The sequence below is a fragment of the Sorex araneus genome, chromosome 7, assembly GCF_027595985.1.
Source record: "Sorex araneus isolate mSorAra2 chromosome 7, mSorAra2.pri, whole genome shotgun sequence".
NCBI classification, from domain to species: domain Eukaryota; kingdom Metazoa; phylum Chordata; class Mammalia; order Eulipotyphla; family Soricidae; genus Sorex; species Sorex araneus.
This window is the reverse complement of record NC_073308.1, coordinates 14,591,230-14,607,644: the sequence shown is the minus strand read 5'-3', so window position 1 is coordinate 14,607,644 and position 16,415 is coordinate 14,591,230. Positions and strand designations below refer to the sequence as shown.

At 57.0% G+C, this 16,415-nt stretch overlaps 1 protein-coding gene across 1 annotated transcript; it reads left to right on the top strand.

Annotated features, from left to right (window-relative positions):
* The first annotated feature begins 8,686 nt into the window (after nucleotides 1-8,686).
* On the top strand, nucleotides 8,687-15,894 carry BATF3 (basic leucine zipper ATF-like transcription factor 3). Its single transcript, XM_055144803.1, has 3 exons — nucleotides 8,687-8,812; nucleotides 10,943-11,047; nucleotides 15,056-15,894. The coding sequence occupies exons 1-3, from the start codon at nucleotides 8,738-8,740 to the stop codon at nucleotides 15,233-15,235; spliced, it is 360 nt and encodes a 119-aa protein (XP_055000778.1). The 5' UTR covers nucleotides 8,687-8,737; the 3' UTR covers nucleotides 15,236-15,894.
* The last annotated feature ends 521 nt before the right edge of the window (nucleotides 15,895-16,415 follow it).

Below are 16,415 nucleotides of genomic sequence, written 5' to 3'. Positions count from 1 at the left end.
TTCCTGACTAGCAGGCAAAATGCCTCTTAAGGTTTTTCTCCTTTCCTTAGCCCAACAACTTACATCTTAATACTAGTTATTTTTGTATGGACATAGTAAGAAATATATTGAGGCTTGTAGGGCAGCTCTCCTGGCAACATCTTGCCACAGACTCAGACTGCAGCACTCAGGCCAGATTAATCATTCCTAACCCTAGCAGGGTCTGAATCTAGTTATTACTGTTTGGATCATGACAGCATTTGTCTATGGCCAAGCTCTTAACTTATAGTTAAGCATTAGGTGCTTTGGCCAGGCCCATCTCGATGCCAGGGTAACATACAACTCACTGCTTGCCCTGAGTCCGTCTTGTCCTTCGTCGGGACCCTGCTTTGGGGATGCTAGGAAGTAAGGGCAGCTGAGGCTTAGGTGGAGAGAACAGTTAGATGCCCAGGAGGAAAATATCGTTTAGAGTCAAATGACTCCCAGGTTACAAAAGCATAGCATTTGCTACAATCTTCCTGTGTCCATACAAAAAGACATGGTTCTGAATAAACTATGCAAAAGACTCAAGAAGAGAAAAACAATATTTACAAGTCAACAGAACACTAAGAAGTTACAAATAAACACAGAGGAATGGGAGCACTGTGATGAGAGTAACCCAATAAACCTAAACTACCTGAAGCTGTGTTAATCCTACACTCGGGACCATAAGGTGTGCCAGGGATCCAAGCCGATTGGCCAGAAGCAAGACAAACACCCTATCTGCTATATTCTGCTGTATATACTCTGCTGTATACACTCTGCTATACTCTGGCCCCCCCACACATCACTTACTTAATGAGAGGTACATGTAACAGACTACACAGATTGGCAAGAATCTTGATTCTGTTGAGTCTGATGGAAATATCTTGTGTCTTTAAAAATTTTGGTTTTGGACCACACCCAGGCATACTCAGGCATTGATCTTGGCTTGAGGCTCAGGGATTGTACCTGGTGGGTGCTGGGGATCAGTGGTACTGGGGATTGAGCCCAGAGTGGTGTTTGGTGGTGGTGGTGGTGGTGTGGGGGGATGTCCAGTGGTCAGGATCAGGGCTGGTCATGGCAGTGTTCAGCCTGACTCTGCAGCCCATGTGGTGTGGGATTGCTTAGGGCCAGCCACACTTGGGGGCCCACGGAGCTGTCCCAGCAGTGTTCAGGGAGCAGCAGGGACACAGCCAGGGCTGGGGAGCAGGAAGAGGCCTCTGAGGCCAGGCATGTGCTCCAGCCCGCTGAGCATCTTCAGCAGCCCGTGTTCTGGGCCCACGCACACTGTCCAGTGTGAGGTCGGCCAAAAGCCCTCCTAGGACACATCTCAGATAAGTGTCCTGTGGATGTGATGGACGCCAGAGAGCGCCAGTGCAACCGATAAGCAGATGAGAGGCCCCTGAGTTCGAGAAAGACCCAGAAATAGTTACTCTCAAGCCTCTGCATACCCCCCAGCTGCTGGAGAGATGGTGCAGTGGGGACGGTGTTTGCCCGTCACATGGCTGATCAGTCTGGTGACTTCAGCTCAAACCAGCAGGCGCCAGCCCAAGTCTCTTGTCTTACAGAGAAACACTCCAGAGAAGGGACTTGCAATCTGCAGAACATTTAGGAAAACAAGGGTCCTGGTCTGTCAAAGCACTGAGACCTGAAGCCAAAGGCATGAGCTGTGTGACAACACCAGTAGGTTGGGCGCCATCAGAATTCCAATTCAGTTCTGCAAATATGCATCCAAAGGGTGAAAGGCCAAGCTGCCTCCTGGGAAGGAACATTTTAAACCCCTAATCAAACGGCTGGTCGGAGCAGCCCAGACTGTCTGGCAGCAGGCACCTGAATTACCAAATGGATGGAGGAGGCTGGTGGGGTTTGCTTTGCACATGGCCAACCCGGTTGAGCCCCCGGCACCCCATAGGGTTCCCTGAGCCCTACCAGGTGTGATCCCTAAGTGCAGAGTCAGGAGTAAGCCCTGAGCACCGCCAGTTGTGATCCCCCAAAGAGCAAAAGTTTAAACAACAAGATAATGGTTTGGGATGTGGGTGCAGGGATGCAGCAAAGAATGTGGACACAAGAGCTCCAGTTCCGGGGTTCAGTGGGACTTAGGAGATATTGGCCACATTTTCACCTGGTACTGGGTAATGAGCCCTCACAAGAAGGTTCCACAGTGGCTGGAATGAGAATTAAGGTCATGCAGTCTCCCTGCCTGAACACGCCAGAGGAGAGAACCTGCTCTCTTGGGGTGGTCTAAGAAGCTGACTTGAGGGAGCTTGTTGTTCCTGTTTTGTTTTGGGCCACGCCAGGCAGTGCTCAGGATTTACGCCTGGCTCTGCACTCAAGGATCACTTTTGGTAGGCTTACGAGACCATATAAAGTGCCAGGGATTGGGCTGGAGCAATAGCACAGCGGGTAGGGCATTTGCCTTGCACATGGCCAACCCAGGTTCGATTCCCAGCATCCCATATGGTCCCCTGAGCACCGCCAGGGGTAATTCCTGAGTGGAGAGCTGGGATAACCCCTGTGCATTGCTGGGTGTGACCCAAAAAGAAAAAAAAATTTAAAAGATGAAGTGCCAGGGATCCAACTCAGGTTGGCCACATGTAAGACAAGCACCCAACCCACTGTGCTACAGCCCCGGGGAGCTCCTTTTTACTGTTGTAATGCTTTCAAGCCGTAGCTGGCAGTGCTCAGGGCTTGCCCCTGGAAGGGCTCCGGGGACCATATAGGGTGCTGGGGATTGAACTGCAGTCTGCCGTGTGCAAGGCAAACACCCTACCTGCTGTGCTGTTGCTCTGACCCCACAGTCTGGGGAGCTTTCCTGGAACAGCCCTGGCCCCGGGCTAAGCAGCTAGGGGAAGGCCGAAGCTGTGTTTCCTTCTGGTGAAACCCAGCATTGCTCACAGAAGTCTGTGTCGTTGATTCTGTCTCGTGATTGGCAGCAAACGTCCAGAGCCGGATGTGCAAGTGCTCTAGCCCCCCAGGCTTGCTCGAGGGCCCCTTCCCAGCCACCTGGCATGTTCCTTGAGCTATGTTTTGTTTCTGTTTGGGAGCCACATCCAGCTCAGAACGTACTCCTGACTACACTCCTGGTGGGGCTTAGGAGACTTTATGGGGTGCAGGAAATAGAACCCAGGGCAGCTGTGTGCAAGGCCGGTTCCTGTCTGCTGTTTTATTTCTCAGGCCCTACACTCTGATCTCTTGAGTCATTTTCCTTGCTTGAGTGCAGGTCACTCCCACAGGCACTCAGGTGAGGTCACTCCCACAGGACGTTCGGGTGCGGGCCTGAGCAGCTGTGTGTTGGGGAAGACCTCGCTTGTCCTCATGGGGTCTCTGAGCTGGAGCATAGGCGTACACATGAAGGGGGATTGGTGCTAATATGTCTGAGAACAGGAGAGATGCATCAGACACCTAGAATTGGAGTGACCGTCACCTCCTGTCTGTCAGGGCCGAATCACCCCTTTTCCGTACAGGAAAGAATGGTCCCTTCGGACAGGCCCGGGGGAGACCAGGAGGGACCAGGCTCAATATCAGGGCATGCAGCTGGGCAGCAGCTTAGGTCTGGCTGAGCAGGGCATGCCTGTAGGAACAGCTGCTCTGGCTGCTCGGCCTTGATTCCAGAACCTTCTCTGGCTCACATGCTGGCAGCACATTGCAGGATCTGCTCTCTGCACCCTTGCTGATTGATCAAGATCTTTTGCTCCCTCTTCTTTTATTTTCGCTCTCCATTCCCGGGTGGGTTAATCCACAGGGCCAAAAGGACAATAAGGTAGTCGGTAGGGGGCGTATCCCTCACTTAGATGGAGTGTTGGAGCCTTTTCACTAGCAGGTGTCTGTGGAGAGGGAGAGGCCAGGGGTGTGCGTGTGTGTGTGTGTGTGTGTGTGTGTGTGTGTGTATCTCTGTGTCTCTGTATCTGTGTCTGTGTGTCTCTGTGTGTGTCTCTGTCTGTATGTGTGTCTGTGTGTTTATGCATCTCTGCGCCCTGTCATACTGTATTTAGAGTTAGACCAAAGTGCCCAGAGCTCCCTGGTCCACCCTGAGGATGTGGGGACCAGGGACAGCTTTGGGGAGTGGCAGCGAGAGGGCGGTGGGGGGGAAGTCACTAACAACACTCCAGGCACGTGGTTTTGAGGAAGGGCTCGCCTGGCAGTCATCTGTTCCTGTTTTCCCTTCTTTATCGGGAGTCCAGCAAGTGAGGAAACCAGTGCCCTGCCCTGACCCGAGCATCCTGGGCCTGGAGCACCCACTGTGGGGCCGCCAGCCCTGCTGAGGGCCAAGTGTGGCAGATCTCTCAGGAGCGTTTGTTCCTTTGGACAAGCAACTCCTTTCTTGAGTTGAACCTCAGATCACAGGTAGGAACAGAAATAAGCCTGGGGCAGGATATAGGCCCCTCCCCTAAATAAGTTTGTGTGGATAAAGACCCCCACTATAGGGTCAGAGAGGGGACTAGAGAGGTGACAGCAGTGGCTGAGCATTCCCCAGTGTCTGTCAGTTCTAGATCTTACCGGCATGCTACCAAGAGCTATAAACTGTTCAATGTCTATAGGTCACTGGCTGGCCTTGGGGTGCCAGTCTCCTGATGCCCTTCCCAGCGGCCCTGCCCAGGAAGCCCAGGCTGAGTAGGGGCAGTCACATGCTTTTCAGGAACACAGGACAGCACCCTGCAGGTTTCGAAGATAAGAGCTGCCCCAGGACCAGAGAAGGGCCTGAAAGATGGCCCAGTCACTGCTGTCTCTCCCCTCGCCACCCAGCCCAGCCACTGCTCTCCTAGACCCAAGATTCTACGGAGTTTCCTGCAGAGACAGGAGACATTGTGACTCTGGGAAAACTCACACTGGGGATTCACATACTTTTTTTTTTTTTAATTAAATCACTGTGAGCTAGTTACAAAGCTTTCAGGTTTGTGTTTCAGTCACACAATGATCAAACACCCATCCCTCCACTAGTGCACGTTCTCCACCACCAATGTCCCCAGCATCACAACCCCCACACCCCATTTCACCCCTCCCCCTCCCTCTATGACAGACAATTTCCCCCATACTCTATCTCTACTTATAGGCATTATGGTTTGCAATACAGATAATGAGAGACCATCATGTTTTGGCCCACTATTTACTTTCAGCACACATCTCCCATCCTGAGCAATCCCTCCAACCATCATTGACTTCGTGATCCCTTCTCTATTCCAACTGCCTTCTCTCCCAGCTCATGAAGCAGGCTTCCAACCATGGAGCAATATTCCTGGCCCTTGTGTCTATTGCCCTTGGGTGTCAGTCTCATATTATGATATTTTATATTCCATAAGGGCTGGAGCGATAGCACAGCGGTAGGGTGTTTGCCTTGTGTGCAGCCGACCAGGGTTTGGTTCTTCCACCCCTCTTGGAGAGCCCAGCAAGCTACTGAGAGTATCTCACCCACACGGCAGAGCCTGGCAAGCTACCCGTGGAGTGTTCAATATGCCAAAGACAGTAACAAGTCCCACAATGGAGACGTTACTGGTGCCCACTCGAGCAAATCAATGAGCAACAGGATGACAGCGATACAGTGATACAGTGATATTCCACAAATTAATGCAGTCATTCTATGTCTGTCCCTTTCTTTCTAACTCATTGCACTTAGCATGATACTCTCTATGACCATCCACTTATAAGCACATTTCATATGACTTCATCTTTCCTAACAACTGCATAGTATTCCATTGTGTAGATGTTCCAAAGTACATTTTTAACCATCATCTGTTCTCGGGCACTTGGGTTGTTTCCAGATTCTGGCTATTAGATTCACATACTTTGTAAGAAGCATCTGTGGAGGCCAGATTGATTGTGCAAGAGGGCACTTGCCTTGCACACGGCTGACCTGGGTCTGATCACTGGCACCCCATATGGTCCCCTGAGCCTTACCAGGAGTGATCCTTGAGTGATCCGGAGTAGGCTCTAAGCAGCACCTTGTGTGGCCCTCAAGTTAAATAAGTAGCATCTGAACTGGCCAAACTAGTCTTTCATGTGTGTGCCATGCCACACGAGGCGGGGGCTGATGTTTTCTTTCCCAGAGACCCACCATGATGGTTCCAAGGCCTGAGGACCCTCCTTGACCCATTTGTGCTGTGGCCTCACTAGAGGGACAAAGTGGACACCAGAGTTGGAACTAGGGGCCAGGTGTTCCCCTCACCTGTTCCCCCTCTGCCTGCAAAAGGTCTGTGTCCCATGTCCCCACACCTAGGGATGCTGTGCTGGTTCACATCCAGACCAGATGTGTCACTTGCTGCTCAGTTTCAGAAGCACCAGGATGCTTCTCGAGGCCTGCAGGCCACACTGCCTTGACCTTCACCCTAGGACCTCGTGTCTGGGCTCCAGTGGCCAGCACTTTCTGGAAAAGCCTGGTGTCTCCCAGGCTCCCACAGGCTCTGCTCCCCTAGGCCACACTGTCCCGCTTGTTCCAGGGAGGAAGACTGACCTCCGCCGCCCTCAGTGTCCGCCGTCATGATTGCCCTCCACTGGGAGATGAGCTTGTGTGGTCTTCTGGTCACTGCCCGCCCCAGAGCCTGGAACGTGCTGACACAGTGGTGTCTGGTGAGGACTGGGGAGGATCTCTGCCTCCAACTTTCTTTCTGCAGCCCCTCACTACCCCCACACCCATTCTGAGAAAGACCAGTGAAAGCACCGTTACCCGAAGGCCAGTTTCACTGAGAGGCGTGAAGGGGAAAGGGCTCAGGACTGCTGGTTTCTTGTGAAATGAATCACCGGAGGATTTGCTCACTGACCTCAACCTCCCGCCCTCCTCCTGTCCCCAGAGACGGGGTTTCCAGGAGGGGACAGAAGATGCTCTGCCTCTCTCAGACTGAGGGGAGCAGCGTCAGAGACGACGGGGATGTTGGCTCTCCCCCACTTTTCCTTGTGCCCATGGTTCTTCTCGCCCCTGAGTCAGGAGGCAGCAGGAAAAACCAGAGGCTGGAGAGAGAGAGAGAGACAGTGGCCCAGGCACGTGCACATGGATGATCCCTGGCATCTAGTCCCTGATCACCACCAGAAGTGATCCCTGAGCACCATCAGATGTGGCCCCCAAACAAACTAAAACTGAGAACTAGGAGCACGGGCCATTGGAAGGGACTGGGTGTGGCCAGAGGAGGGTTGGGTCTGCAGCGTGGTGACAGGGCTGTGGCTAGAATGTCTTAGGGCACGGCCAGGAGAGATGGGGTGGGGTTGGGGGGATGTTCAGTGATCAGCCTGGCCCAGATCATAGCGTCTTCCTTAGAATCTTCAACCCTCTTCCCAAGGTGATTTCTAGGAGTGGGGAAACTCAGGAGAAGCTACTCTAAGGTGAGGCAGACTGTCTCCAGGACACAGGAGACAAGTGACATAGAACAGTCCCCTTTTTTATGCCTCACCCCAGCACTTGACCAAACATTACTTTTGCTAATTGGGTGTTGGAAACTGTTTTCTGACCGTATCCTGGACGGGTCTATTGGGAAGGCCAGGGCCCATCTGGGTCAGCTGAACTGTCTCTGCTGGCCTTTTCTCTCCCTTTGGTGGGCTGCAGCTACAGCAGAAACTTGAGCCCCATCAAACAAGCTTCCTCACCCCACACAACTCACCCCTTCTTTCTTTAAATGTCAGCAACTTTCTGAGATTCCTGGGCTGAGTCTACTGGAGGAATCCTGAGTAAGCCCATGGTGGAAGCGGCCGCAGTGTGTCGGGTGGGTTTCCCTGCTGCGGGGCACGGGGGGTGGGGGGGCGGGGGGCAGCACAGAGAGGCTTCCCAGAGCAGGGAAAGGCCAGGGAGCTCAGTGGCCGCCAAGCCCCAGTGCCCGGGGTTTCCCTGTCCTTTCCTGTCCTTTCCCTGGGGCTAGCGAGGCCTTCCCCGCCTTGGGGGACCCGGGAAATTTCCCAGAACAGGCTCGCTCTCAGCGGCGCTCTCGGCCCACGTCAGCGCCGAGGACTCGCGGGGCGATGCAAAGGGGGGAGGAGGTGCGCCCCCTCTGCGCCCCGACCCTGCCTACATGCTGCGCGCGCGGACTCCGCACCACCGCGCCTCTCCGCGCCGCTGGCGAGTCTCCGGCTCGGCGCGTGGGGCCTGGGGCGCGCGCGGGGCCCGGAGCCCACTCCGGGCTCCGATTCGCACCCGGGCCCGCCCGCTGGACGCCGCGGCCCGGCGGGGAGAGCGCGGCCCGGAACCCCGGGGCTGGGGACCTGCCTCTGCCGAGCCACTGGGGACCCCCGCCCGGGCGTCGGGAAGGTGCGCGCGGCTCTCGGGGAGCCCGGACGGTGGCCAGAGCCGCGGCCCCCGCCCCGGGTGACCCCGCCGGCGCCGTCGTCCTCCCCGGCTGCCGCCCCCGTCTCCAGCGGTTTCCCTCCCCTCGCGGTGGCTCCCCGCGGTCCCCAGCTGGCCCCCGAGCGGGCGCTCCGTCCTGGGTAGGCGGCGAGGGTCGCGAGGCAGAGGTGCTGCGGCCGCGGCGCGTCCGGGCGGACAGGAAGACGCGGCCGCGAGGGGACGGGAAATCCCCGCGCCCCGCGGCCCCCACCCCCGGTTTCCCACCCTGGGTCGCCCCAGTCCTGGCGTTGGGTGGGCTGGGGCCCCGGGTTCCGGGCGCCACGTGACTTCCACGAAGGGCGGGAAGCGGCCGGGAGGGGCTCGGGGACCCCGAGGTGCGCGGGGCGGGGCGGGGGCGGGGCCGGCGCCGCGGCAGGTGCGGGCGCGGGGCCCCGCGGGCGGGCGGGCCGGGCCGCTGCCGCACCGCCGCCGCCCGGCATGTCGCAGGGCCCGGGGGCCGGCGGCGTCCTGCACGCGCACGCGGGCGCCCCGGGACACCAGCCGTCGCCGCAGGTAGGGGCCGGGGAGCCCGGCTGGGGGTGCGGGGAGGCCGCGCACCGCCGGGTGGGCACCTGCTCTTGCGCCCGGGACGCCCCGCTTCCCACGCGGGCCCGCGCGGGATGAGGGCGCCGAGCGGGGAAGCGCGCCCGGGGCTGGGGGCCTGCCCAGCTGCGCTTCCGTCCTGCCGCTCGGGCCGGGCAGGGCGCGGGCTTGGACACCCGCCCGGGCCGAGTCTCGGCTTCTCCTGCGGACACGAGTGGACGGTTTCCGCGGCAGGGTGTGGGCGAGCCTCGCGCCCCACGCCTGGCTCCTCCGCTCTGTCTCGGCGGGGCGCCGGGCAGGGGTGAGCCCCGGAGAGCCGAGCAGGTGGAGGCCCTGCTGTGCCTTTCTGAGGAGGAAGCCCGAATATTTAGAGGTGGGGGCCACCAACTAAAAACAAACGAACAAACAGGGGACGCCGAGAGGTAGTACAGTGGGTAGAGCATTTGCCTTGCACCTGGCCGACGGGGTTTGACGCCCCCCCCCCCAACCGCTTAGGGTACCCCTAGGAGTGATCCCTGAGCCCAGAGCCAGGATTAAGCCCTGAGCACCTGCGGGTGTGGTCTAGAAGCAAAACAAAACACAATAGGGGGGTGGGTGTCCCGGTACTACAGTGGGTAGGGTGCTTGCCTTGCACACAGCCAACCTGAATTTGATTCCTGCTGCCCCAAAGGGTCCTGCCAGTACGGGCGGGAGTGGTCCCTGAGTGTAGAGTCAGGAGTAAGCCCAGAGCACTGCTGGGTGTGACCCCAAACAACAATAAAACAATACCAGTAATAATAGCAGGAGGGGAAAATAGTAAGGCGTAAGTCTTATAGTACTTATAGGAGTAAGTACAGCCAGATATGACCAAAGTCCCCACCATCACCCCTCTACTGTCTAACTTACTTGTTTTTAAACAGCAAGGGCTCTTGGGGGACAGCTGGAGCTGGGTGCCCGGGGAGAGGCTGTCCTGCCAACCCCAAGCTCAAAGTGCCACGATGCTGGTTCAGAAATGACAGGCACTGTAGCAGCACTGGGCACACGGGGTTGGGGGCGGGGGCCTCAGCCCTGCTCGGCCATGGCTGAGGGCAGGGGCTGCCCAGACTTCCCTCTGCTCCCCCAGGCCTTTCTGACCCGCTGGGCCACTGGCCTAGTCCCCTCTGTGGTTCTCTGTGTCTGCTAGGTGTCCTTTGGGGCCTCGTGACCCTCTCCTTCGCCACGTGTCTTCTCTCCATCCCTGGTGGTGGTGACAGTCCTTCCCTGGCCACCGCACAAACCTCCTCAGTGTGTTTCCCTGTTTGCGAGGGGCGGGAGGTTGGGTCCACAACCTGCAGTGCTTGCCTTGCTCACTCCTGGCAGTGCTTGGGGCACTGCATGTGTTGGTAGGGATCAAGCAAGCTACGTGCAAGGCCCGTGTTCTCTCGGCCCCTCCCTGTGTGTCTCTTACCTGGAACACAAGCCTGACCACGGGACATGCCTCTGCTTTACTGTGATCACCATGAGTTTCATACCCAGCACTTCTTGGCTTTGAAGCTCTTTAGGGGCAGGTTCCTGCCCCCCCACCCCGTGTCCTATAAAGGGGTTTGAGAAGGCAAATGCATCCCCCCCCTCCATTGTCCTGCGCTGAATGAGGCTGTTGCTTGCTGATGTTTCTGTTCTTTCCCACCCACCTTGCTCAAGATCTGGGCGGGGGGGCAGGAGGGAAGCACTGGCCTGAGTTTGGGTTCTTTCTTAGCTCATGCCAGGAGCTCTCGAGCTCCGTTGAGTTTTGCTTTCTGGTTTACTCTGACCCGTGAAAGCTGCACTGGCAGGGGGCTCATCGTTTGCACTGCCCCCCGCCCAAGTGTCTGTTGGCACAGAGCAGGGAGCCTGGCACTCAAGCTCCCTTCTCCATGCCCAGGTCCCCCAGGCATGCGCCCTGTGGGCGGGGGCGCTGGGACTCACTTCCTGTTCCTCTGCCTCCCCGCTGATACCTGTGGGGCGAGTTCACAGGCCTGAGTTTCGGATTCCTGACCCCCAGTGTGCCACACCCTGCGCCCCCAGAACTCAGTGGGGCCCCTGAGCTGGAGGGGGAGGGGGCACCCTCGGCGTCCACAGCCTGCCCAGCTCTGCCCCCCACAGAGCCCCGAGGACAATGACAGGAAGGTCCGCAGGAGGGAGAAGAACCGGGTGGCCGCCCAGAGAAGCCGCAAGAAACAGACCCAGAAGGCAGACAAGCTGCACGAGGTGAGAGCCCAGGCCCGGCCTGCACAACCCCGCCTCTCCCCGCGGGGTTCAGGGCCGCCTCCTTGGGACCCCCGGGCCCCCACCCCCAGCCACACCTCACAAACCAGAGAACCTCTGCTGTGGCCAGTCCCGCACACCCAGCTTCAAAGCTGCTGCACACTCACAACACATGCCAACACTGCACACACTCACACATCACACGCTCACAGCACGTGCCAACACTGAACACACTCACATCACACGCTCACAACACTGGCCAACAGTGTACACACACATCACATGCTCACAACACATGCCAACACCACACACACTCACACATCACATGCTCACAACACATGCCAACACCACACACACTCACACATCACATGCTCACAACACATGCCAACACCACACACACTCACACATCACATGCTCACAACACGTGCCAACACTACACACACTCACATTACATGCTCACAACACTGGCCAACACTGCACACACACATCACATGCTCACAACACGAGCCAACACTGCACACACTCACACATCACATGCTCACAACACGTGCCAACACTACACACACTCACACATCACATGCTCACAACACGAGCCAACACTGCACACACTCATACATCACGCACTCACAACACGTGCCCACACTTTACACACTCACATATACTCACAACACGAGCCAACACTGCACACTCACACATCACATGCTCAAAACAAGTGCCAACACTGCACACACTCACACATCACACGCTCACAACACGTGCCAAAACTGAACACACTCACATTACACGCTCACAACACTGGCCAACACTGCACACACACATCACATGCTCACAACACGAGCCAACACTGCACACACTCACATATGCTCACAACACAAGCCAACACTGCACACACTCACACATCATACGCTCACAACATGTGCCAACACTGCACACACTCACATATCATACACTCACAACATGTGCCAACACTGCACACACACATCACATGCTCAAATGTGCCAACACTGCACACACTCACACATCACACGCTCACAACGTGTGCCAACAATGGACATTCACATGTTATATACATGCACTGACCACACACATTGCATATTCACCATACTACACACTTAATACAGTGCAGTCACATGTTACATATGTCACATACTCACCACACACACCACATACATTTCACATTCACAGGTGGTGCATGTTACCACTCAGCATGCACACCATACTCTCCTCACATGTTACACACTTCTCTTAGCACCACACACATTCTGCACTCATCACACATAACACACACAACACAGATACTTTGCACAAACGCCTATAGTCACACAATGTGCTTCCCCACACACTTCTCACAATTTCTCCTCATACTTGAAGCTCTCACATACTCTTTACTCACACACATTCACACCCATACACCATGTAGTCACACATATGTACACACATTCTCTTACAACACTAATACACATTCACACACATACTCTTACAACACTCATGCTCTCATACTCATCCACACATACTCTCATACACAGTCACACACACATACTCTCACAACACTCATCCACACATACTCTCTCACATACATTCATACTCACACACACACATACTCTCACACACACTCACACATGCACACATGCTCTCACACACACACTCACATATACTCATGCACACATGCTCTCTCACATACTCACACACACACTCTCACTCACATATACTCATGCACATGCATATATGCTTTTACACACTCACACACATACACACATAGTCTCACATTCACACACATACATACTCTTTCACACACATATTCTCACAACACTTATACTTACACACACATACACATGCATACTCACACTCATTATAACACACTTATTCTCATACACACTCAACATAACATGTAACACCCACACACCCTCATACACACTCAACTCTTACCCACATACACTCACACTTACACAAACACAGTCACACACAGTCACTCACACACTCCTGCCTGGTCCTGGTCCTGGGGAGCCCCGGCCCTTCCCTCTGGGGACTTTGGCACTCCACTGCTCCTGACCTCCGACATAGTTTCTGTGTCTGAGGGCCACTGCCCCTCCGCTGTCTTGCTGGCGCTGTGCCCCTGACTGGCCCTGACCCCCCTGCCTGGACCACCCTGGATTCGGTGACTGCCTCCTTAGTCTCTGGGCCATGGTTCCCTGCCCACCGTAGACTCTCCTCACTCCCCTGTGGGGTGCAGGCTGGTCAGGCCTGGGTGTCATTCGGGGACAGGCCAGGACAGGGCCTGCCCAGTGCTGGGGCCCCACCCGTGCTGCCCCAGCCCTCCCCGTCACTGTTGTGAACTGAGGCATGCAGCTAGGCATGGGGACCAGGGCTGGGGGGGGGGGCCCTGGACTGGGATGCCCTACCCTTTGCCCCGGAAGCCACCAGGAGGGATGCAGCCGGGGGTCGGCCCGTTGGCCCTTCCCAGCGTGACCCTCTGGGGGCTCCTTAGCATGTCCAGTGGTGGTGCCAGCCCTTCCGGGGACAGAGCTGGGGTGGGCAGGGTGCTGGCTGCCTGCCCGGGATTGGAGCGTCCTCCGGTGCTGCGCTGGGAGGATGAGGGTCAGGCCAGGCCGGCCGCCCCCCTCACTGTGGCTGACTGCTCCCTGGATCTCAGCCACCAGAAGGCCCCTTCCCCATGCTCACCCTCTGGGAAGGCCATCACCTGCCTCAGTCTCTCCTCTGTCACGAGGCACTGGCTCTCTGTACGCAGAGTCAGGTGGGGCGGGGTGGGGGGGCTGTGGAAGATGCCTGAGGCCCAGTGTTTCGAAAACAGGACCCTCAAACTCTGTCCCTGCAAAACCCCCAAACCAGAGTGAGCTCAGCCGATGATGGCCCCGGAACAACCAGGTCGTGGTTGCAGCAGGGGGTGCTGACCCTTGCAGCTGAACACCTTGGGGGGGCTTACCTGCGAATGGGTCACCCCTGCCCCTCGGACAATGGAGAGGAGCCCTCCTGTGAGGGCGGTGGGGGGAGCCCCCCCACTCTGCTCTCTGCTTCCAGAGGAAGACTCTGGCACCTCCAGGGACCACAGTGTGCCTGTTTGCACACGTCTGTGTTCTGTGCATGCTGGACATATCGTGTGTGTATTGTGTTTCACGTCTGTGCTGTATATTCTTTGTGCATTGTGTGTACTGTTTTCATATGCGTGTGTTGTGCACACACATAGTATATGTGTGTGTGCTGTGTTGTGTACAGCATGTATTGTGTGTTCTTTTGTCTGTTTGTTTGTTTTTGGGTCACACCTGGCGATGTTCAGGGGTGACTCCTGGCTCTGCACTCAGGAATCACTCCTGGTGGTGCTCGGGGGACATATGGGATGCTGGGAATCAAACTCAGGTCAGCAACATGCAAGGCAGATGCCCTGCCCGCTGTACTATCGCTACAGCCCCGTGTTGTGTGTGGTTTTTTTTTTTTTTTTTTTGCTTTTTGGGTCACACCCGGCGATGCACAGGGTCACTCCTGGCTCATGCACTCAGAAATCACCCCTGGCGGTGCTCAAGGGACCATATGGGTTGGCCATGTGCAAGGCAAACGCCCTACCCGCTGTGCTATCGCTCCAGCCCCATCTGTGTCGTGTGTTCTTTAGGGAGGCATATGGTATGCTGTTGTCTGTACACATGTATGTGTGCATATGTGTGTGTGCTGGATGGGGGTGGGGGCAGGAAGATGCATACAGGACTGGGGGGGGGTTTCTTTGGGGAAAGAGATGGTTGGTCTTTCCTGACCCACAAAGCTCTCTCTCTCTGTCAGGATTCAGTGACCTGTCCCTGAAACAGGCATGTGGACAGCTGGGAGGTCCCTCGAGCCTGGGCATGACATGGCAGCACTTGCCCACAAGGCAGTAGAGTGATTGTAGTTTAGGGGTGACCCTGGCGTCCGTGCAGGCTCCAGGCCCCGCTACTCCCCGGGAGAGGCTCAGAGGCGGAGCTGGGGGTGTACCGAGTGCAGTTCTGACCAGTGCCTGTGTTCCCCCAGGAGCACGAGAACCTGGAGCAGGAGAACTCAGCGCTGCGCCGGGAGATCGGGGTCCTGACAGAGGAGCGGCAGAGGCTGAATGAGGCGCTGCAGGAGCACGAGAGGCGCTGCCCGCTGCTGCTGCCCCTCAGCTTCGTGCCCACGCTGCGGCCTGGCCCTGCCAGCTGCCTGCCCCGCTGAGCTCAGCGTCCATGGACCAGCACGCGGGCTCAGCCTCCCCGGGACTTAACTTAATCTGCTGCACTGACACTGCTTCCTGGGCCAGTATCAGAAGAAGGCGGCCCAAATTCTGGAGGCCATGCACGCACCACACAGGTCACCTGCTGTCCACAGACCCACATGGGTCACCTTGATGTCCATGAATCCACGTGAGTCACCCAGTGTCCACAGACCCACACAGGTCACCGCTGTCCATGGATGCACAGTCACCCACTGTCCACGGTTGCACACGGTCATCTGCCACTACGGATGCACATGGTCACCGGCTGTCCCTGGGCACTCTAGAGACCCATGAGGTCTGGCTTCCCACTGGCCACCCCCCACAAGATCCCTCCCTGCCGGGGGGCTGTGAACCAAGCCAATGGGACCCCTAAGTGTCGGGCCATCCTGTGGGGCTTCGGCTTCAGCCCAAGCCTCCCCCAGGCCCCCCGTTCTGGAAACTAGGGTGGGCTTCAGGTCAGTGCCGGTGCTGCCTGTGATCCGGGTCCCCCGAGGGGTGGCTGCGCCTGAGTGAAATAAACGGGTGCGTGAGGAGAGAAGGGGTCTCCCTGTCCTGGCCCTGCCGTCTGCCTTGCCCAGAGAGCAGGGGGCGTGAGGTTTGGGGTGTCCAGGGGAGAGCAGACCGGGGCTCTTGCTCCCGTCTTTCCTGAGAACCAGCTGTTGGGTGCAGCCTGCCCTAACAGGAATGGGAGTGGACAGGACGGGAAAATGCAGAGGCAGGGAGGGGAGTGACCAGGTGACGGCTGTGACCCACAGGGTTCCCCTGTGCACCCCATTTCTGGAAAAGGCTCCAGCCACCTGCTCCCAGACTTGGGCTCTGGGGTGGGGTCTTAAGGCAGGGCTGTGGGGCTGTGAGTGTGACCCCTACCCCCTGGAGGAGCCCAGAATGATCTCAGGGTCTAGGTTTAGGGGGGTGCAGGGGGCTGCTCTACCACAGGATCCAAGACCAACCAACTTGCACCTCTGGCTCCAGTCACCCCTGGGACCTCGTCACACACCCCTCCCTCCCTCACTGTCCTAGAGGCCCCCCCCACCAAGCCCTGTGTCCCCAGCAACCTCCCCAGCAGCTTCCTGTTGCCCACAGCCCTGCGGGTGGCCTGTGTAGAGAATCAGGGCCCCCGTGGAGGGGCAGCAGAGGGGA